Source organism: Cynocephalus volans, chromosome X (assembly GCF_027409185.1).
Source record: "Cynocephalus volans isolate mCynVol1 chromosome X, mCynVol1.pri, whole genome shotgun sequence".
NCBI lineage: Eukaryota > Metazoa > Chordata > Mammalia > Dermoptera > Cynocephalidae > Cynocephalus > Cynocephalus volans.
In genome coordinates, this window is record NC_084478.1 from 64,713,764 (window position 1) to 64,736,314 (window position 22,551).

Here is a 22,551-nt window from a genome sequence, read left to right on the forward strand (position 1 = left end):
TGAATGCAAGCTCGGAAGCATACACAGGTGAGTCCAGATTAAGCAAAGATTTACAGGATTTTCTTTCTTTTTGACAGGTTACTTATTCTAGATTTTTTTCTCTCATTCACTGAGAATGTGGATTGAGGGTTGGAAGACTTGAATCCAGGAATCCCACTGTTGTGTTTTTACCTAGGTGGAAATGGTATACGTTGGGTCAGTTAAGAGTTCATGTGATAACCGAAGATTTAAGGGTGATAAGGTTCGTAGAGGTGATGGAAGTCAGAGATGATATATAAGTAGAGGTAAGAAGGACTGAAATGCCAGGGTAAGATTGTTCTTGGTAGCAAAAACTCCAACAGGTAGGAGGTTAGCAAAAGACTCTCCCTCCAGGAACTCTGATAAAATGAGATATTATCAGCTTTCATATGGAAGGGCATTTCTAAAGAAGGGCTGTTCCGTAATGTCCAAGTATTAAGATGGTTTATTATACTTCTTTCTAGAAGTCTGCAAAGTTGAAAAACAGATTGAGAGACAGCATCAGGATGACCAACATAAATGTCCATTGACGCAAGTTGGATTCTCTGACAAGCAAACAATTACCACCAGGAGTGGCTGTGTCTCTAATGAATTTGGGAACACACTATATCTGAGTACAAAGATTGCTGCTTCAATGCCAAGACCCCATACACATGAATCATTTGGAAATAATATTGTAGATGATTTAAACTTATTTAGTGGAAGCTTTGCAGAAAAGAAGCATGATAATGGACATGCAAGATTATTCTTCCACCCCGAGTATGAGAAAACAAACCCTGGAGTGAAACCCTGTGGATATAAAGAGTGTGGGAAAGCCCTCAGGCAAAAGAAAGGTCTTAGTGTACATCAGGGAATTAAAAATGGAGAGAAGCACTTTGAATGTACTGTGTGTAGGAAAACATTCAGCACGGAATCACACCTCGTTATACATTGGAAAACGCATACGGGAGAGAAACCCTTTGGATGTACTGAATGTGGAAAAGCCTTTAGCCAAAAATCTTGGCTTATTAGACACCTGAGAGTTCATACGGGAGAGAAACCCTTTGGGTGTACTGAATGTGGAAAAGCCTTTAGCCAAAAATCTCACCTCCTTACACACCTGAGAACTCATACAGAAGAGAGACCCTTTAAGTGTTCCGAATGTGGGAAAGCCTTCAGAGAAAAGGCAGCTGTCATGGCACATTACAGGACTCATACAGGAGAGAAACCTTATGAATGTAATGAATGTGGGAAAGCCTTCACTCGGAAGTCAACCCTCATTGTCCATCAGAAAACCCACCCAGGAGAGAAAACCTACAAATGCTATACATGTGGGGAGTCTTTCCTACAAAAGCTTGATCTAATTATACATCTTAGTACTCATACAGGAAGGAATCCCCATGAATGTAGTGAGTGTAAGAAAACTTTCAAGTCTAAGTCAACCCTTATTGTGCATCAGAGAACTCATACAGGAGAGAAACCCTACAAGTGCAATGAATGCGGAAAAGCATTTTCCTACAAACCATATGTCATTGTGCATCAAAGAATTCATACAGAAGAAAAACCCTATGAATGTAATGAGTGTGGCAAAGCCTTCAGACACAAGTCAACACTCGTCTCACATCAGAGAATTCATACAGGAGAGAAACCCTACGAATGTTCTGTTTGTGGCAAGGCCTTCAGAGGAAACTCAGCATTCACTGTACATCAGAGAACTCATACTTGAGAGAAACCTTGTAAGTGTACAGTAGAATGTGGGAAAAACTTTATCAAAAAATCAAACCTCACTGAACGTCAGAGAACCCGTACAGGAAAGAAAGCTCACGGGAGAGGCCAAAGCCAGAAGTGAAAGCTCTCTGCACGTTAGATAGAAAATCCGCGTCTATTATGTACACTGAAAGAAAGTTGTGTTGATTTAATTAATGTTTTACAAGTATGTTCTGATTTTTGGTTTAAAGATGGGGAGTAAAGTCACCCTTTCTTATATTTGTCTCAGTCTTCACTCAAAAGCTATAAGAGAAAAGGCAGCAGAAGTATAATCTCTGTATCTGACAAACTTAGGAGATAGCTGAAACCCTGAGGAGAGGACTGCCCAAAGCAGAGGAAATCAAGCACCAGTGCAGAAGATTTCAGAGAGAGTGCTCAAGGCTGCGGATGCGAGACAGCACTGGTAAGGATACTGAGCTGAGGTTCAGGTTCCACTCCAAGGTGTAGAACCGTAAACAGATATATCAATGGTAACAGAGTACATGGACAGGTAAGAAGTAGCATGTTTCCTAGACCATTTGGGGTCTGAGGAGAAAAAGGCAGGGGCCTTGACAAGGAATCACTCAGAAAGGCCATATTTGCAGAAAGTGGTCTGTACTGATGGAAGGAACAGTTGTGATGCTGGGGAAAGACAGGGGACTTTTCCTTGTGAAGAGCCCTACAGCTGCCCCTATTTACTGACTTGGAGAAGGAAAATCTGAAGAACTAACAGATGTGGGAAAAATAATCCCAGTTGTTAGAAAAACTGTTATCTGCCTAGAATGTGGCCCCAGTTTCTTACCCCACATGAACCTCCAGCAAATAGCAAGTCCGGGACAAGCTGTTCTCATTCAGAGAGGAATGACTCGAAAGGAATCAAAACCACAAATGCACGTGGGTTTGAGCCAGCAGTTTAACTTCTAGTAATGTATATACTCGTGCGTTTACAAAATGATGAACACGCACAGGCATTCGCTGATGCTCTGTGAAAACAAAACATTGGAAGCTGTCCAAATGACACCACCAGCGTTTTGATTGCCACAATTGTGCTATATTGATACAGAAAACTCCTTGGAAGACAAAAATGAATAAAAGAGAACTTGGATAACACTTGCATAGTGATGTGGGATACTCTCCAAGTTACGTTATTAGGTAAGAAAAGCAAGGTGTGGGATGCTAAGTATAACGGGCAACCGTTTGTGTATAAAAAGGAGAAGAGTGGTATTGTGTATGTAGAAACTATCCCTGGGAAAACACAAGCTGGTAACCCTGATTATGCTGGAGAGGGGGAAAGGGCGGTGGTGGGTGGGGGAAAAGAACTGGGAAGGAGACAACTGTGTGTCCTTTCATAGCTTTTGAAGATTGTAGTATGTGGATGTCCCATCCTTTCAAAAAATAAATAAAATGTTGAACAAGCATATTTTATTCTATTACTGTCATGATGAGTTCAGAATCTAGACGTTGGATACCGTAACACTTAAGATAGATATGCTCAATGTGTTTGTTTTGTTCAAGTGAATAAATTGAAAAGCAAGGCAGACAGAAAAACAGACATTCAATCAATTCCAGAGGCATAGAGGTATTATCTTCCTGGGGGTGCCAAATACAGCAATGCTCAGGTGAGCAGGGACCACATTAAGTAAACCTAAAATAATTGAGACTGGGAGAGGTTTTATGTTTTTAGTATGCACAGTGCCATCTGTGAAAAGATTGTGCTAAAGCTCACCACTGTCTTTCCACACCTTAACAAAATGATTAAATTTACTTCCTTCATACACACACCCACTCGCGCACACGCGCAAACACGGAGACTTTTTACAAGATGTATAAAACATGAATCTCTATCTGTATATAAAAAAAAACAAAACATGAATCTACTCAGAGGTTTAGTAACTTGGTCGCAAGGTCAAAGTCCTGGTGGTAACACCTGTTTTCTAAGGTGAGAGCCAGATTGAGAGCGACGGTCTGACACAGCCAGAGACCACACAGTAGGACATTTGCTCCAGAACATGATGTCTTCCTTGTGAATTACTGTATTTACAGCCCTCATGCTTTCGTGGTTTTTCACCAGGGCCATCTTTGTGGTGGAACTAGGCAACCCAAGCGATGTAAAACCCTTGGCTGGGCAGTGTTTAAAGTTTTCAAAACAGGTGGATGACTTAGAACTGAGACCCTGTCTGCGCCCTCCAGGCATTCTGTCTTTCCCTGAATTATGCTGCAGGAAATTGAGCCATGGGCTCACTTTTTTTATGAACCACGCGAGTCAAACATATTACATTCGGTGCCTTTCCAATGAGAGGACATGTGGAATGAGCAGCTTCCTACTGACAGAGAATCTTCTCTGGGTCTCAGGTCCATTAAAGGTAATCCCGCAGAGGGGAGGAGGTTGGATCTCCCCATTTCTGGTGGATCTTGGGGGTCCTGCTTTCTGGGACACAAATAGCATCCTGCTGGGCCACATGTGGGTGAGGCATAGACCTAGAGGGGAATCGGTGGGGACGAACCGCAGGACGTGAGTAAGTGGTCTGGAATTAGGGGAATGGGGGCTAATGAAGGGCCCACCGGAGGTGAATGGGGTAAAGAGGGGCAGATTGGGTGAATAGGGGAGAGTAGGGGGAAATGGGGGAGACATCCAGTGGAGTGAGCTGCTGGAGAAGAAACAGTCAAGTGTAAGTAGCATGAGTACGGTCAGGGAGAGTGGGAGTGAGCAGGATGTGAGGGCAGTGTGAGTTTTGTCACCATGCACAGTGGAGTAAATGAGTGACGTGCGGCATGCTGTGAAGTCTTGTGGTGAATGGGGCTGAGGGAAGAGCAGCGCAGGTGAGTGGCAAGATGTGGCACAGTGTGAGTGAAGAGGAGTGACGGGCAGTCGGGGTCGTCAGAGTGCTGGAATGGGGTGATGGTGGGTGCTCTGTCAGGTGAGTAACGGGGATCTGTGCTATCAGGGGTTATAGGATCTCGGGACTTCAGCCATGCCAGACCTTGTGGTGGCAATGGGGAGTGGGTAGGGCCTGAGTGGAGGAAGCTACATGTGGTCACTGGGGTTTCTGCACAAGGAGAATCTGCCCCGAGGGCTCCGTGTTTACGACAGGTGTATGGGATGGGAAGAGCCTGTGCGCTGGAGACAGTGCTCGATGAATGTAACCTCCGTGTTGCATGTTTTTCTCGTACTGTTATTTGTATACACTCAGGGAGAGGCCCCACCACAGGAGTTATCCAGAACACCTCTCCCAAATCAGCTCTGCTGTGCCTTAGGCTAGCCCTAATCACTGCAACCCCCAGTTAATTATGCCGATTTGTGTTCTCACTGCTTTAGCTAAAACTTGGAATGTAAAATTAATTCTTATCCATTTGGGATCCCCTAGATAACCCAGTGATCCATGATTGACCCTATATCCACGCAGATCAGTGCTGGGCCCCTGATACTTTAACCAATTATCTCATATTATTGTCTTATTTCTTTAGGGAAGTTCTCCAAACTCTCAATTGTGATCTCTTCTCTCCTCATCTTTTGGGGCCTCTTAACATGAGAAATTCCCTTGATAGAATGATAGTCTCCAATATGCTACCAGGCATGATACCTCAGAGGCCTTGGAATAGAAAGGCCATAGGCCAAATTAAAATGCTTGAGTCACATGGCTTATAGAAATTTTAAAACAAAATAGAGTGTGGTGTTGCAACAACAGGGTCAAGGGTTAAGATCACTATATCAGCCAGCCACCGAATTAAATAAGAATACAAAATACATTTTGAAAAAGAAGCAAAGGAAAGAGGTGCGGTAAGTTAACACCCTTAGGATGGGGAACAAACAGGGTGAAGCAGCACATTTCTTGAATCCGGCGATATTCCGTGTTCATTCTCTCAAACGAGCACAGGAGTTGAGATTTGAACAGGAGGCCCAGTCACACCGAAGGTGCTCAGGGCCAATGACACCTCAGTTACCTGAGCTGTATGTAGCTCACCAGTTAGCTTCCTGAACGCTGATGTTTTATCTGTTTTCAGCGGGACAATACTGAGTGTCACCAATTGATGGCCAATTGAAGTATAATGTAGTTCAGGTGGTGGGATACCTCACGACATGTCTATAAGTTATAATCCTGTTTGTCCTAGTATATATTCCATTTATTCTATTTATCTTTAGCATCTCTTGCAAGTTACTAACTCACTTGCTTAGTATATTTAACACATCGTGTGCATTCTGCCTGTGTCTCAAAAGATGCTTGATTATTCCTTATCTATACTTCACACATTCGATGGGTTTTGTTCATATCTCCTAAGCGCCTAGCTTACTAACCATCCGTACTAAGCACTTCTTAGGGATTTCCTCCATCACATTTCTTTTGTGTCCCCCAGAGGACAAACAATAGAGAAAATCAAAGCTAGTTTTTGGAAAGATTAATAAAAACAAACTCTAGAATGATCAAGAAAATAACACATTTTCAAATATCCACGATATAATGGACATCACTATAGACTATAAACATTAAAAGGGTAATAAAGGAATTATTGAAAAGATTTATGCCAATAAATTTGACAATTTTGTTAATGTAATTAATAAAGGAGAAAAACCATATAATTTCTATAGATACAGAAGAAAGGGAGTTGATAAAATTCAATATCCAATCACAATATAAGTTTTTAGCAAACTAGGAATAGAAGAGAACTTCTTTAGTATGATAAAGGGTGTGTTAAAAAAAACAATGGTGATGCTGGAGAAACTTTCCTAAGGTTGGGAAGGAGACAAATAGTCCTGCTGTGCCCACTTGTATTCAACATCACACCGGAGGGCTGAGGCAATGCAATAAAGAAAAAGAAAAGGAGTAATGACTGGAAGTGATTAAATACAATTTCACCCTCTGCAGCTATCATGTCCGTAGAAAATCCAAAGGATCTATAGATAAACTAAAAATTAGTCAGTGAATTTAGCAAGGTTGCTACATATAAGCTCAACCTACAGAAATCGTTTGTCTTTGTACCAACAACAAGCAACTAGAACAAATAAGGACACTATAACTTCAACTTGGGGGAAGAGAAACAACTGACCCAGAAATGGAGATCCTTGAAAGGAGGAGTTTGAGTTTGGGTGGGGTGGGATCTGATTGTGAAACACAAGGAGAAAACACCATGAGGCTTTTCACAAGAATGAGAGAAGTAGATGAAACAGACGTCAAAAAGCTGAAAAAGAACAGATCTGTAGTGTTTGAATACATAAGGAAAGGAGTTGAAGACAATTGGAAGGAAGGAAAGTGAAAAGGCCAGGGAAGGGGAGAAAGACCTAGAAAGTCTCGTTCCAGTTGGAGGCGGCAGGGAACAGGTCCTGAGGACAAGGAAGGGAGGCAGGGTTGTCTGTCAAAGCTAAGCAAGGAACAGAGGGAGGCTGAGATATCCTTTTATCTGGGGGGCTCACCCCCACGTCCTATAACCAGGAGAGGCCCACCTCCTTTAGGGAAGACATGGTACGTCAACGGCAAAGGAGTCAGCCTCCCACTCGCTAGCCGGAATCGTCCTTCTAATCACCATCCCCAGGCTTTCTAGTGCTCACTCACCTATGCAACTTCAGCTTTTCTCTCTGCCACCCAAGGCTCTTCTTTCTCAAATGTGAAAATCAGGTCTGGTTTGGTAACTTGATTCTCTGTTACAGGACATGATGCAGGATTTAAGGCCGCTGCTTGGCCATCAGGGCCTCTGAAGTCCAAGAAAGGGGCAGTTTCCGCTTCAGAGACTGCCATTTACACCTTGGCAAAGTCTGGCCATTTCACTTGGGAGGTGAGAGAACAAGTTCGTCTTCTAGGGTCCAGAAGAGATGAGGAATCCTTCACCTCTGAACATTTCAGGACTTCAGAGCTGAGAAGTTCCCATATACCTTTTCCTCAACGCGCAGGTAGGACCACTGCAGATGGGGCCATCGTGTGTTATTCCAGGGGCCGGTGGCATTGGAGGATGAGACTGAAGCCTTCGCCTGCAGGAGTGGCAGTGCCTGGACCCTGCTCAGAGTCGTGTGTCTGGAGTTGTGGGACTGGAGTATTACAGCCACCTGGTCTCCGGGGAAGGAGAGCTTGCCCCGGTAATTTATTACTCATGCTTATCACGTGTAGGTTGTGAAAGCGACCTTCCGTCCTCAGGCTCCAATGCCACTGATCCTGCCACAGCACACGAGGGCTCCAGCTGAAGTAGTCATCCCTGGCTGATGAGGAAAAGACACATGGGAACTGCTTTCTTCCCTGTCCACAAAAAGGATGCCTGCACTCAACCCGGGTTTTCTTTCACGTTGGAGGAGAAACAAACATCTTAGAGCAACTTCTGTTTTCGGTGATGACACAGAACCTTTTAGCTGACCCAAGTCGCTGTCGCCACCATCAGATGGACTTTGGAATTCCCAGCCTCAGATACTATGGCAATAAGTTTCATTTTGTTTATAAATAACCCAGTTGCAAGGATTTTGTTAGAAGCAATGGAAACGGACCAATACACATTGTTTACTTAAATTCTCCAGAATTGCTTGCTACCCTTTTGATGAATAGCTGTCACATTTAGAGTTCAGAGCCCAGAGTGACGGCACTCTTTACGGGCCCTCAGGGAGGTGTACGATTTGGTTATGTAGGCTGGTTGGGGCTGAAGGCAGGATGAACCCAACTGACATTAAGGAAGGGGGCTCGAGATTTCCTTGGCGGGAAGTGGCAGCTGGCTGTTCTCATGCTCATCTGTGCTTATCCTCAGTGAAGTGAACACTGAAAGCCAGGCTTTGGGTAGTTGAGTATCCAGCCCCGACCAAAGAATACAAAGGACATGAGGGACTGTTTCCTCACTGGAGTGGCTGCTTCCAATGGCGCTGGCCGGTGCAAAGAGAAAGAATGGCAAGTTTAAACTCTTAAATTACCTACTCACGACACAGACGGAAACCCAGACATTCTGTAAAAAATTCGTACCTTGTGCACCCGCTGAATTCCCTGTCTATATTGCCAGTCGGTCATTTGAACCTTAGGACTCTGTATAGAAAGGGGTGGGTGCTGAGTGCTCGAACGGTGATATGTGGGAGGATGTGGGAGAACGTGAATACTTGAAACTTCTAATTCCCACTGAGTTTCCTGTGTCCGCTGAATCCAATTCCATTCCCCCCTGAAGAGACTCTGTCTGCCTTAAATAAGTCCCTGTAGTGACCTCCACTGAGACTGTTACTTTTTTAAGGGAAGCCAATTCTCATACTCCCCCACCCCTCTCTCTCCAAACCTACACCTGTCTTGGGTACCAAGCACTTTGTGTGTTTTGCAAGCATTAATTAATTTAACCCTGCCAATAACCCCATATTCTCGCTCTTACGTTTGGTCACCTCCATTCTTTCTCAATTTTTCTTCATTATCTCACTCTGCCTCTCATTACCCCATTCGTTTAATTTCACCCCCACTGTACCTCCTCTTACCCTCTCCTCACTCATGTCCTGCTCCCGATTCATGTCTATTTGCTCCCACTCGGCCCCACAGGTCCCCCATTCAGTCACACTTTGGCTTCAATTCGCTGCTTTTCACTCACATTGGGCCCCATGTTTCCCCCCTGTTTTCACCCTGGACCACGTGACCTTCATCCCCTCTCTGTTTGCCTCACAATACCCACATTTCCTCATCTTCTCTCTTTACTTCCATTCCCTCTCACTCTGCCCAGCATCACCTCTCTTCGCGCACACTCTTCGGCTCATTCACGTCTGCTGATTGACACTGGGATCCATGTACCCCCACCTTCCTGGATCACCAACCCACAGTTCCCCGGTGTAATCCAACTGCTCCCAGCCCCCTGTAGTCACTCACCTTCTCCCTCCTTATGCCCCCACGCAAAAAAACGCAGACGGATTCACACCCTACCATGCACTCATGTTCATTCCCTCTGACTCTGCCCCTTGTGCACCCCATTCTTCCCTCTATGCCCCACATTACCCCATCCACTCCTGCTTTCCCCACACGTTCACCTATCTTCACTCATATTATGCCTCCTAAACACCATTCATTCATGCTCTGATCCTTAGTACTTACATCAGCTCTGTTCCCATTCACCACCTCTCATCGTCCCGTTCACTCAGTCTGCTCCCACTTTCACCTTTTTTTCACTTATATTGTACCTCATTTTCCCACCGTTTACTGAAATCACCTGTAACCTCAAATTAATTCAAAATTGAACGTGTAGTCTCTCCTTCTCTGTGCCTCCCATCCCCCCACATTCACTCCACGCTGCTGTTCATTCACCTCCAGTCCGTCGCCTTTTGTCTCTCCTTGCCCCCACTCACTCCCACCTTGTCATTCATTCACCATTGTCCACTGTCCTATGTGGCTCCTGTCTACTGACACTCACGTTGGCCGGGACAGAAAAGTCTGATATATTGTTGAGGATTCGGTTTGGCTGCACATAGCATCACCACCACAGATGCCAGTGGCTTCGAGAGGACGGAAGGGGATTTGTCTCCTGGAGGGAGGTATTTCGAGGCTCCAAGGTCACCAGAGACGTGGCTCCTTCTGTGCTGTCGCTCTGCCAACCTTACCTGTTTTCCTCGGTCCAAAACAACTGCTCACAATTGGCAGTGCTTTCATAGTTTTGGTAAACTGTGTATTATCAGCGATTGTAATGATAACTCTCCGACAAGGCGGGGGCCTTTCTCATTGTCTTTGGGTGAGAGTGTCACATCATGCAGACTCTGTGCTGGGACCAGCTACCTGTCACCTTTCCATACCTCTTCACCTAGCCACCTGCTGCTTCCTGTATGAGGAAGTCACCCTTGGAGGGGCTGATGGTAGGGGATGCCCAGGGCAGAGTGCGGGCCTCCTGACTCCACAGCAGAGAAGCTGGTCTCACTCAGCTTGTGGATGTGCACTATCGGCCCTGGGATAGTTTCTGAAGGGCTGTATCAATGGTTCAGAAACATTTCTGGATCTGACCACCACTAGGCGATTTCAACTTACACATAGGGGGGCAGTGTGTGTGTGTGTGTGTGTGTGTGTGTCTGTGTGTGTCTGTGTGTCTGTGTGTGTCTGTGTGTGTCTGTGTGTGTCTGTGTCTCTGTGTGTGTGTGTGTTTGTGTGTACATTCGGTGGTACAGGATGTTTGGGGGCAGGAAGGGGCAGGACGCCGATGGGCCATAAAGGACCCACCATTCCTTTTTTCCACCTCCTGATGCCTTGAGACAGTGGAAATCTTTTGTACCCAGAATGTTCTCATCCTTCAGAGAGGAGGAGATCTGAGTTACTCCCCTACTTTCTGTCTTTTCCTTGTCTGCTAGGAAGCTCCATTCCTTGGCTAGGTTTTTATACTATTTTTATTAGTTTTTGCATAGCCAATAGTATTTATTTATTATTTCATTGAGAAATAATTGATGAACATATTTCTGGAGGTCACGGTTGAATATCAATACCGGTGTACAATGTGTGATGATCAAATCAGGATAATTAGCATGTTTATCATTACGAAACGTAAACATTCCTTGTGTCCATTAACCAATTCTCCATAACCCCTCTCCTCCTGCCTCTTTCCCACCTCTAGTGACAACGGTTGTGCTCGATCCATCTCAAAGTTTGACACATTATTGTCACTCTTTCCTTCCTTCCTTCCTTCCCTCCTTCCTTCCTCCTTTCTCCTCCCACTTATGAGTGAGACATGCAGTATTTCTCTTTCTGTGCCTGGCTCGTTTCAATTGACATACTTTTCTCCAGCCTCATCCGTGTATCTGCTAATGGCAGAATTTCATTCATTTTTATGACTGGGTAGTATTCCATGGTGTATATATGCCACATTTTCCTTATCCGATCATCCATCAATGGACATTTACGTTGATTCCATATCTTGGCTATAGTAAATAGAGCTGCGATGAATATGGGAGTGCAGGTATCCCTTCGACATGATGATTTCATTCCTTGGGGTATATACCCAGTACTGGGATGGCTGGATCATATGGCAGTTCTATCTGTACCTGTCTGAGGAACCTCCATACTGTTTTCCATAATGGCTGTGCTAATTGACGGTCCCACCAACAGTGTAAAAGGGTTCCACTTTCTCTGCTTCCTTGCCAGCATTTGTTATTCCGTCTTTTTGATAATAGCCAGTGGAATTGGGTTGAAATGATATCTCAGTGTGGTTTTGATTTGCATTTCCCTGATGATTAGTAATGTTGAACGTATTTTCATATATTTGTTGGCCATTTGTATGTCTTCTTTTGAGAAATGTCTGTTTAGCTCCTTTGCCCATTTTTAAAAATTGGATTATTTGATTTTGTACTGTTAAGTTGTTTGAGTTCCTTGTATATTCTGGATATTAATCCCGTGTCGGATGTATAGTTTGCAAATATTTTCTCCCAGTTGGTAGGTTGCCTTCTCACTCTGATGATTGTTTTCATTGCTGGGTAGAAGCTCTTTAGCTCGATAGAATCCCATTTGTTTGTTTTTCCTTTTCTTGCCTGTGGTTTTGAGGTCTTACTCACAAAGTCTTTCCCCAGTCCTACACCCTGAAGCGTTTCCCCTATGTTTTCTTCTAGGGGGTTCATAGTTTCATGTCTTATATTTCAGTCTTTAATCCATTTTGAGTTGACTTTTTGGTATACAGCAAGGTGTATGGGTAGAGGTTCATTCCTCTGCAGATGGATATCCAGTTTTACCAGCACCATTTGTTGAAGAGGCTGTTCTTGGTACCTCTGTCAAAGATCAGTTGGCTGTAAGCATGTGGGCTGATTTCTGGCTTCTCTATTCTGTTCCAGTGGTCCGTGTGTCTGTTTTTATGTCCTTGGCTAGTTTGAATGGTTCTGGAATGAGGCTCTCAGATAACTTCTGGAAGTTCTGTGGGATACGGAATTTTAAAAAGAAGAGTATAATTGGATGGAAGATATGGATCTGACCTTGAGAACCTGCGTGACCTTGGGCAAGTTAGTTAATCTCTCTGGGACCAGTTTCCTCATCTGACAAGTGGAGGACATAGGACTGTTGTGGAGACTACCTGAGGCAGGCGATGTCATGTGCTTCACACGGTGCCTGGCACAGAGGAGTCACTTGCTGTGTCTGTTGCCAGGAGCCTCCTCACTGGTCTCTCTGATTGGTCTCTCTGTTCCTGCCCTTGCCCTCTGCAATCTGTTCTCCACAAAGCAGCTTGCAGGTCATTTTAAAATTTTTCTTCTTTTTAAAAACTTTATATGTACACATTTTCAAACACAGACACACACACACACATACACACAGCCTACTATTATGTAAGCAATAATAATAATAATAAACCAGCATAGGCCTTGCGATACGCTAGGCATTGTTCTCAATACTATACAATTACCAACTCATGTGTCACCAGAACCTTAACGAGGTAGGCACTATCGTTATCCCCATTTTATCGATAAGGAAACTTAACAGAGAGACGGTAGGAGTCCTGCCCTAGGTCACACAGATGGTAACGGGGGTTTGAACCCAGGCTGTCTCCATCATGCTTGTTTATTTGGGGTGGCTCTGTTTACTTCCCTGCTATATCGCCAATGTCTAGAACACTACCTGGCATAGAGGAGGTGCTTAACAAATTCCTGTGGAGGTCATATTCTAGTAGGGCAAGACAGGCCATAAACAAATGAGTCAAATATACGTGCATTTTTAACATTAATATGTAATGCCAGATTGCTTCAGACTGGTCTTCAAAAAATATGATCCCTCCGATGGCTTCCCGTCATGTCCAGAATGAAATATGAACTCTGTCCCTGGCCAGAGGCCCTCCATCACCTGGCCCCGCCCACACCTCCTACACTCCCAGCACAGTGACGCTATCTCTGCCCACCCAGGGAAAGCAACCTGTCAGCCCCTACTTAGTACATCCCCTTCACTCCCAGGGTTTCTGTGTGTGTCCCATATCGCCGTTCATTTATTTTTCAGCTTCCTGTTTTTCTGTATACCGACCTACTGTTCTTCAAGCGCTAGAATATACTGTCAGCCTGGCCGCCGGATGGAGCCACCGGTTTTCCCTACCTCCCAGTCTTTGTGCGCGCAGAGCAATTCCGCTACGCATCCTGTCTACCCATTCAATTACATGTGCCACCCCGTCGACGCTCTCCAAGTTCAAGACACGAAATCCTTGCTGGCTAGAAACTCTTCCTTAATTGGATAGTCCCCTCCGCGCCGTGAGAAAACTGCTGTCTGACGTCTTAGGGTTGCCGGCCTCCGCAGAACAAACTAAACACCTGCTCTGTGCGGCCGTCCTGGAGGGAGGAGACGGGGAAGGCGCGGCCATCTCGCCTAGGAGCGCTGACGTCACCTGCGCGGCCGCCGTCCGTCTGCGCCTGCGCCGCGGCCTCGTCGCCTTCTCGGCCCCATGTTGACTCCCGGCGGGCGCCATGTCAAAGGCACCACTGAGCGCGCGCAGAACCTGCCCCGCTGCGGTGCCAGAGTCGGTCCGGAAGCCAAAGTGCTCGTCGAGCCCCGAGCTTGTAAAGGTCTCCTGAACGGTGGACAGATATTCTGTTGTCGAGAGAGAGTGAGTTTGTGGGGCGAGCGCCGGGGGCCGTGGGCTGAGTGCTGGGGCGCTCAAAGGTTGAGTGAAGGGCGGTTGGTGAGGGTCATTGATGTGTGCGTTTGGTGGCCGAGTGATGGGGAACCCAAGGGTCCGGGAGTGAGGGTCTGGGGGCTCAATGGTGGACAGAGTTATGGGGCTAGTCGGGATTGCGGAGGGCCTATTCAAGTTTGACTTTTACACATTTTCCAGCACAGTGAGCTGCACCAAAGGTTCCTACACATCCCTCAGGCCCCTCTTTGGACGCGCCCTGCCTTCCCGCTGCCCCCTCCCCTTGCCCAAGGCCCAAGGTAGGGAGGGGCCTGGTGTGAATGCTCCAGCCGAAGTGAATCTGCACCCGAAGGCCCCTTTCCGGCTCCAGGGCCCAACGTCCCCAGCGAGGTGAGGAGAAGGAAGAAGAGGCACGTGAGAGGACCCACCTGACCCTGGGCCTCGCCCAGAGTTTGGGACCTGGGAGGGGCGGGGCATGGTGCTGCGAAGTCTGAGGGGGATGGGAGCGATAATAGAGACTTTTACAGTCCAGTTGATTGGAGATTAAGAAGTAACGTATTTGAGTTATAGGTTAATTAGGAAATAGAGGGAAAAAAACTCAAAAGGAACTAATTTTCCCACCCGGAAACATTTGAAAGTCCGTTCTTAGACATTTTTTAGTGTTTATAAGTGTATGCCCTTTAAACATTTAACATATAATTTTCGAGTGGGTTCCTGCAGTTTTATAATGTACTTTTTCTCATTTAGAAGTTTAGTGTAATCCAGCGTAAAGTTTTTTCTATACCATCTTAAACACTTTTGAGATATGTGTACCCTACAAAGATAATGTGCACAGTTCCATGTAACATTTTTTTTTTTTTTTGTCTTTTTTGTGATCAGCACTCAGCCAGGGAGGGCACCGGCCATTCTTATATAGGATCCAAACCCGCAGCGGAAGCATCGCTGCGCTCCCAGCGCCGCATTCTCCCGAGTGCGTCACGGGCTCAGCCCTTCCTTATAACATTTGGAACAGCTGTGTAGCACTTCATCCCTTACATTTCTGTATTACTGATCCTTTATCATGGGTACACTTGGATCATTTAAATTGGACATTATTAAAGTTAATCCTGATATGAAGGTACCTACAGAGAAATTACGATATGTTATGATAAATGATTTCATCAAGGAAAATACCTATAAATACATTTAATGGGTCAGTATGCGACTTAATATATACATGAAGCATTTTGCGTACAAGGTTCACATGAGGAATAGAGTCAAGAATACACAGGTCCGGGTTAAAACCTCATGTTTGCACAAACTCTTGCATAGAGCGGCCTCATGACCGGCTGGTGTGTGAGGGGATTTCTAGGCAGATAATTCTCGGAACTGAATGCCTGATGGGATCTTTCGTATGCTCTTCTCTTTTCCAGACGTTCCAGCTCAGCCTTCACACATCTCTGCTTTTTCCCAGGAAGAGCAGGAAATGGCCAAACTCCAGGTAAGTATGTTGTCTGGCTCTTGCTATCTCTTTTTCACTTTGGATGTAATGAGATATGAAGGAATCTCTGCCCTAAAGTAGGAAATTACTTGTAAATAAGGATGAGGATCAGGGAGAATGAGAGGCCAAATTAGAATGCAGATGCATTGGAGGACTTCGGGTGGAAGAGACATTAAACTTGAGCTGCCGGTTTCCCTTTGAGGTTCCTGGCAGCCAAAGAGAAATGTAACCAGTATCTTGGCTCACCTTAGTCATCAGCAGAGAGCACAGAGTCCTCAGGGGAAGTCAGGGTTGCCTGGAATTGCATTTCAAAGCACTTCTTTGCCAGGTCTTCATGTGGGTAATGGAATTGTCTTCAACCACAGCCTGATGATAAATGTAGTTCCTGGTTTCCTGCAGATAGTCATGCACTGCATAACGATGTTTCGGTCAATGATGGACCGCATATACAATGGTGATCCCATAAAATTGTAATGGCTATACCATATAGCCTACGTTCGTAAGTGTGTGTAAGTACATTCTGTGATGTTTGCACAGAGATGGTACTGCCCAACGATGCACTTCTCAGAGCTAACCCTGTTGTTAAGCGACATGTGGCTGTATTTCCTACAGCATTCCTCAGTGAGCGGGAGACATCATGTCAAAGTGTAATTTGGGAATGAAATCTCCTGTGGAACGTACCTCTCTTTCATGTGACTTTCCTCTTACCTGTAGCCTCATGCAACCACAGATCTGTTCTGGGTCACTATAGTTTTATCTTTTCGAGGTATGGGAAGGGTCATAATCATAACCCCTCCTTTGTTCAGCATAATACGACTCAAGGTGGAGGGAAAACCTATGAATATCCTAACTGTTGAAAATCCCTGAGTGAGAATTCACTCCTTATTGTTCATCAGATCGCTCATACAAGAGAGGAACCTTATGAATGTAGAGAATGTAGAGGAGCATTCAGTACAAAGGTACACCTCAGTATACTTCAGAGAATGCATACAGGAGACAAACTCCTTGAATGGAATGAATGTCGTAAATCCTTCAGAGAGGAATCAACACTGCATATACGTCAAAGAACGCATGCAGGTGAAAAACCGTATGCGTGCAATGAGTGTGGCAAAATCTTCCAAGAAAAGACAAAGCTCATCATATACCAGAGAAACTCACACAGAAGAGAAGCCCTATGAATGTTCTGAATGTGGGAAAACCTTGAATTCCCCTGTGTGGGTGTTCTCTTGTACATCAGAGAACACACACAGGAGAGTAACCTTTTGAATGTAATGAATGTGGCAAATCCTTCAGAGAGAAATCAATGCTGCATAGACGTCAAAGAGCTCACACGGGAGAGAAACGTTATGTGTGTTCAGACTGTGGAAGAGCCTTTATCCTTAAGGTGAGCCTCAGTGCTCATCAGAGAATTCATAGAGGAGAAAAACCTGATGGATGTACTGTACGTGGGAAAGTCTTCTGGAATTCATATCTCATGTTCCATCAGAGAGCTCATACAAGAGAAAAATGTGAGAAATCCTTTGAATGCAACAAATGTGATAAAGCTTTCTTCCAGAAATATCTAATGATTCATTAGAGAGTTTACACAGGGGAGAAACCGTATGAGTGTAATATATATGAGAAAACCTTCTCCCAGACATCATAGTTCATTGTACATCAAAGACCTCGTACAGGAGAGAAACCGTATAAATGTGCTAAGTGTAGTAGAGCCTTCAGAGAGAAGTCAAAACTCGCTGTACGTCAGAGAACTCGCCTAGGAGAGAAACTCTATGACTGTCCTGATCATGAGAAAAATCTTGCAGGAGCCAAAGCTCAGCATGGATTAAAGAACTCAGAGAGAAGAGAAACCTTACAAAAGAACTGAAAATGGAAAATCTTTCATAGAAAAGTCAAAGAAAAAGAAAAAGGTGAGGTGGGGGATCATGCTTTAGCTAGGGTGATCAGGGAAAGTTTTCCTGAGGACATGATATATGAGCTTAGACCTGAAAATGAGGTGCCGGCTATACTGGGGGGAAGAGCATTTCAGGCAGAAGGAATAGCAAGAGCCAAGGTCCTAAAGCAAAAACCTTGGCCTTTGTACATGTATCATGGGTATATATTGAAGGACCATTTTACATCAGAGAGGTTGTTCAAGACCGAAATCTTTTTTGAAGCCTTGAATATATGAGAGCTGTGAGTTGGAAGCCTAACCTCACCTTGAAATCTGGTCACAGGTATCAAGGGAATCCCAATTTAATAAATTTCAATAAGCATAGTCCCTTGGAAATGATATAAGGGAAATGTGTTTCTAGACTTAATAGCAAACTCGCGTACAAAAAAATAAATAAAATCTACTATTGTTAAGAATAGCTGTTTTGTCTTTTCTCTTAATGGGGAATGAGTGCCATGTACAAGAAAAGAAGGGTTTACCAAATGATGTAAAGGTACAAATTTACACTTAACCACTAAAGGAACACCAGTTCAAAATATACTGGAAATGTTCTAATTTATTAGAAAGGATGCATAATCAGAACAATATAAAGAAAAGAGCACTAGGGCATCAAATCCAGTTTCCAGAAGTATCAACAATTAATAATGTCAGCATTTCCACCCCAGCCTGTTCTGTGGGCAAAATTTTGGCTGTGTTCCTACGCATGATCTTCTCCCTTTGAGAGCTTGTTCGTGCAGCCTTCCCAGAAATACTGTGAACTTCCCCATAGGCATTTAGAAGAGCCCTCTGTAGTGGATTGAATTAAGTCCTCTCAGTACTCACTGAAGCTTGAATTGTGTCCCCCAAGTTTTATGTATTAGAAGCTTAGCCCCCACTGTGACCATTATGAGGGTGGGAAATCCTGTGATGGTTATTGAAGGGTGGAGCCTTGAGGAGGTGTTGGGATTGTAGGACTGTGCAGTAGTGAATGGATTAACACTGGTGCTCAGGTGTGGTTCTGAGGGATTTAAAGGAAGAAGAGAGTCTCTGCTCTCTGCTCTCTCTGCTTCTACCATCTAGCAATGCGAGACCCCTGGGTTACTGGTGCCAGCATCAGATGGCCTATGGATTTCCAGCCTAAGAAACTATAAGAAACGAATTTCATTCTCTTTAAACTTACCCAGTTCCAAGGATTTTGTTATAAGCAATGGAAACGGACCAATACACATTGTTTACTTAAATTCTCCAGAATTGATTTCTACACCTTTTGATGAATAGCTATCACATTCAGAGATCAGTGCCCAGAGTGACGGCACTCTTTACGGGCCCCCAGGGTGGTGTGTGATTTGGTTATCTAGGCTGGTTGGGGCTGAAGACAGGGGGAGTTCAGCTGACATTAAGGAAGGGGGCTCGAGATTTCCTTGGCGGGAAGTGGCAGCTAGCTGTTTTCTTCATCATCTGTGCTTATCCTGAGTGAAGTGAACACTGAAAGCCAGGCTTTGGGTAGTTGAGTATCCAGCCCCAACCAAAGAATACAAAGGACATGAGGGACTGTTTCCTCACTGCAGTGGCTGCTTCCAATGGGGCCGGTACGAAGAGAAAGAATGGCAAGTTCAGACTCCTAAATTATCTGCTCAAGACACAGACAGAAACCCAGACATTCTGTAAAAAATTAGTACTTTGTGCACCCGCTGAATTCCCTGTCTATATTGCCAGTCTGTCATTTGAACCTTTGGACTCTGTATAGAAAGGGATGGTGTGCTGGTATTCAAATGGTGATCTGTGGGAGAATTTGGGACAGTGTGAATACGCTAAACTTCTGATTCCCACTGAACTTCTTGTGTAAGCTCAATCCAATTCCATTCTCCCCAGAAGAGACTCTATGTGCCTTGTTAAAGACCACCAAAATAGTGAAGATACAAAAGAGTTCTGTCACCTCCCAATGTGTATCCCTTTTGTAGTCAACCCTTTAGTGTACATTGGCTCCAGGCAATCACTGATATATTTTTGGTCTCGGTCGTTTTGCCTTTCCCATGGTGTTGTATAAATGGAATCATACCGTACTTAGCCTTTTGAGTCTGGCTTTTTTCACTTAGCATAATACATTTGCGGTTCATCCGTGTTGTTGCGTGTATCACTAGTTCTTTCATGTTGATTGCTGTGCAGTATTACATTTTGTGGATTCCAGGTTGTTTACCCATTTACTGGTTGAAAAGCATTTGCGTTCTTTCCGTGTTTTGGTGATTAAATATATAGCTGCTGTATAAATGCTCATGTGCAGGCTTTCGGGTTTACGTAAGTGTTCATTTCCTTGAAGTAGATATACCTGGGAACGGAATTGCAGGATTGTATGGTAGTATATGCTTAACTTCATAAACAACTGGAAAACCACTTTGCAAAGTGGCTGTGCCATTTCACATTCCTGCCTATGATAGGAGACGTCTGGTTCCTCACCAGTACTTAGTATTGTCGGGTTTCTTTCCCCATTCTAATAGGCATATAGCGGCATCTCGTTGCGGTTTTAATTTGCAGTTCCCTCATGACTAATGATGTTGAGCATCGTTTTATGTGCATATTTGCCATTTCTATATGTTTTTTCATGATGTGTCTGTGTTTTGCCTTTTGTTTTTTTTTTCAGTTTTGAGAGTTCTTTATATATTCTCAATACAAGTTCTTTGCCAGATATTTGATATGCAAATATTTTATTCCGTTATGTAGTGTGTCTTCTCAATCTCTTAACCATGTCTTGAATTTTGATATCACATCTAAGAAGTGTTTGGCTAACCCAAGGTCAAAAAGACTTTCTCCCATAGTCTAGAAATAGTGTAGGTTTAGACGTTACATTTACGTCTATGATCCATTTTGAGTTAAATTTTATATATGTTGGAGACATTCATTGATGTCCTATTTTGGGCATATCAATATCACATTGTTCCAGAACCATTTGTTCAAATAGGAACTCCCATTTTCCATTGAATTGCCTCTGCGTTTTTGTCAAAAATAATTTGTACATATAAAGATCTAAAGTACATTTAAATATAACAGACGTGAAGTCCACAGTTTATAAGTGTACAGCCTGATGAATTATTACAAAGTGAACACACTGTGTAGCCACCACCTAGGCCAAGATATAGAACATAATCGGGACCTCAGAATCCCCCTTCATGCCCTCTGCCTAAATCTCTGCCACCCACAAAAGTAATCACTGTCCTGACTTGGATTAGCCTTGCCTGTTCTCTTACTATATATAAATAAAATCATGCAGTGTGTACTCGTCTGATTCTGGTTTTTTTGCTCATCAGTACATCTGTGACAGTCATCTGTGTTGGACATGTGCAGAGCAGTTCTCCGGGTGGCCTTGCGCTGATGTTGTCCTCCCCTTTTTCTCACTTCTACTTCTCAAGAATAATTGTGGAATGTGCTGGGAATGTAACATCCTGAGATAAAGAGGGGTCTGGCTTGAACAGCCCAGCCTCTGTTCTGGACCCGGCCCCCCTATAACCAGATGTCCTTCAGTGCTTTAGCTCAGTGCGTCCTGTGGCCCTGGAGGTGTAAAATACAAGGCAGGCAGCTTTCTGGGGTCCCTCAGCTGCGGTGCAAGTGGGGCATGTTTAGATGAGACTACGTTTGCCCCACGCAGCTTTCCTGAGCCATGGGGGACCAGCTCACAATGAATCTGAGGCTTCTGTAGTCACTTGCTGCCTCTCTGTAAGTACTAAACCTGTTCCATGTAACTTGTCCTAGTCACATGTGCGTGGGTGTTCTGTCTCACCAGACTCAGACAAACCGGTAGCCAGCGGCCATTAACATGCTTCATTCACAACATGTGGTTGTAGTTTATTCATTTTCGTTAACACACAGCATTCCATTGAATGGATGTGTCACAATTGGCCCGTTCTACTGCTGACACACATTTGGATTTTTTCTCATGGTTTAGTGTTAGAAATAGCGCTGTCGTGAACATCTCGGTACTTGCTTTCTAGAGCACATGTGCTTGAATTTCTCTACGGTGTGTACCTAGGAGTGGAATTGCTGGATCATGGCATATGCAAATCATTAACTTTAGGAAATAATGCCACTGTTTCCCAAAGTGATTATAGCAGTTTACATTCCCACTAACAATGTGTGAGAGTTCCCATTTCAACACGCTGTGGTATTTTAGTCTGCTCAATTATGACTTTTCTGGTGGGCGCATAGTGGTGTCTCAAAGTGGCTTACATTTTCATTTACCCGACTGCCAATGGGGTTGAGTACTTTTCTGTTTACCTGAGTGGTAATGAGGTAGAGTACATTTTCTCATGTTCGTAGGTCATTTGTTCTCCCATTTAGTGAACTACCTATTCACTTCCCTTGGTCATTCTTCTGTGGTGTTTGCATGCTTCTTATTGATTCGTAGGGGTTATTTTATGTATTTTAGATAAGAACACTTTATCAGTCATGAATATTGCAGATAATGTTCCCATCTGTGGCTTGCCTTTCTCACTGTACTGCTCTTAGTGTTTGAACGCTTACAAGACTTTTCCTTGGTGAATAGTACTTTTCATGCTTTGCTTTAGAATTCTTTCCCTATCCCAAGCTTATGAAAACATTTTCCTATATTATTTTACAGATGCTTTATTGTGTTTCCTCTCACATTAGATTTACAGTTTACTCGTAGCTGTTTTCTGTGTATGGTGAGTGGGACAAAGAGATTTCATTTTTTACCATATAGATATTCAATAACCCATCAACATTTATTGGAAAGATCACCTTCTCCCCGCTGCTTTACTGTGCCAACTTTTTTATAAACCAGGTGTCTATACACGTTTGGAATCTCTTTTGACTTCCACTGGACTATTTTCCTATTCTTGTGTTAATATCACATTGTCTAAAATATTCTATTACTTAATGGAATCGTTTTTCTACTGTGATTTTTGATTCT

At 44.0% G+C, this 22,551-nt stretch overlaps 2 protein-coding genes across 2 annotated transcripts in view; both read left to right on the top strand.

Moving 5' to 3' along the window:
- Window positions 1–14,059, top strand: part of LOC134368019 (zinc finger protein 182-like) — a 53,900-nt gene extending 39,841 nt beyond the window's left edge. The window contains 1 exon segment of the mRNA XM_063084643.1: window positions 13,908–14,059. Coding sequence (XP_062940713.1) covers window positions 13,908–14,059 — 152 coding nt within the window.
- A 550-nt stretch (window positions 14,060–14,609) lies between these two features.
- The window catches only part of LOC134368020 (uncharacterized), a 163,655-nt gene continuing 155,713 nt past the window's right edge, over window positions 14,610–22,551 (top strand). Inside the window, 2 exon segments of the mRNA XM_063084644.1 lie at window positions 14,610–14,631; window positions 15,654–15,721. Of these exon segments, the coding sequence (XP_062940714.1) occupies window positions 15,707–15,721 (15 nt within the window). The 5' untranslated portion in view covers window positions 14,610–14,631; window positions 15,654–15,706.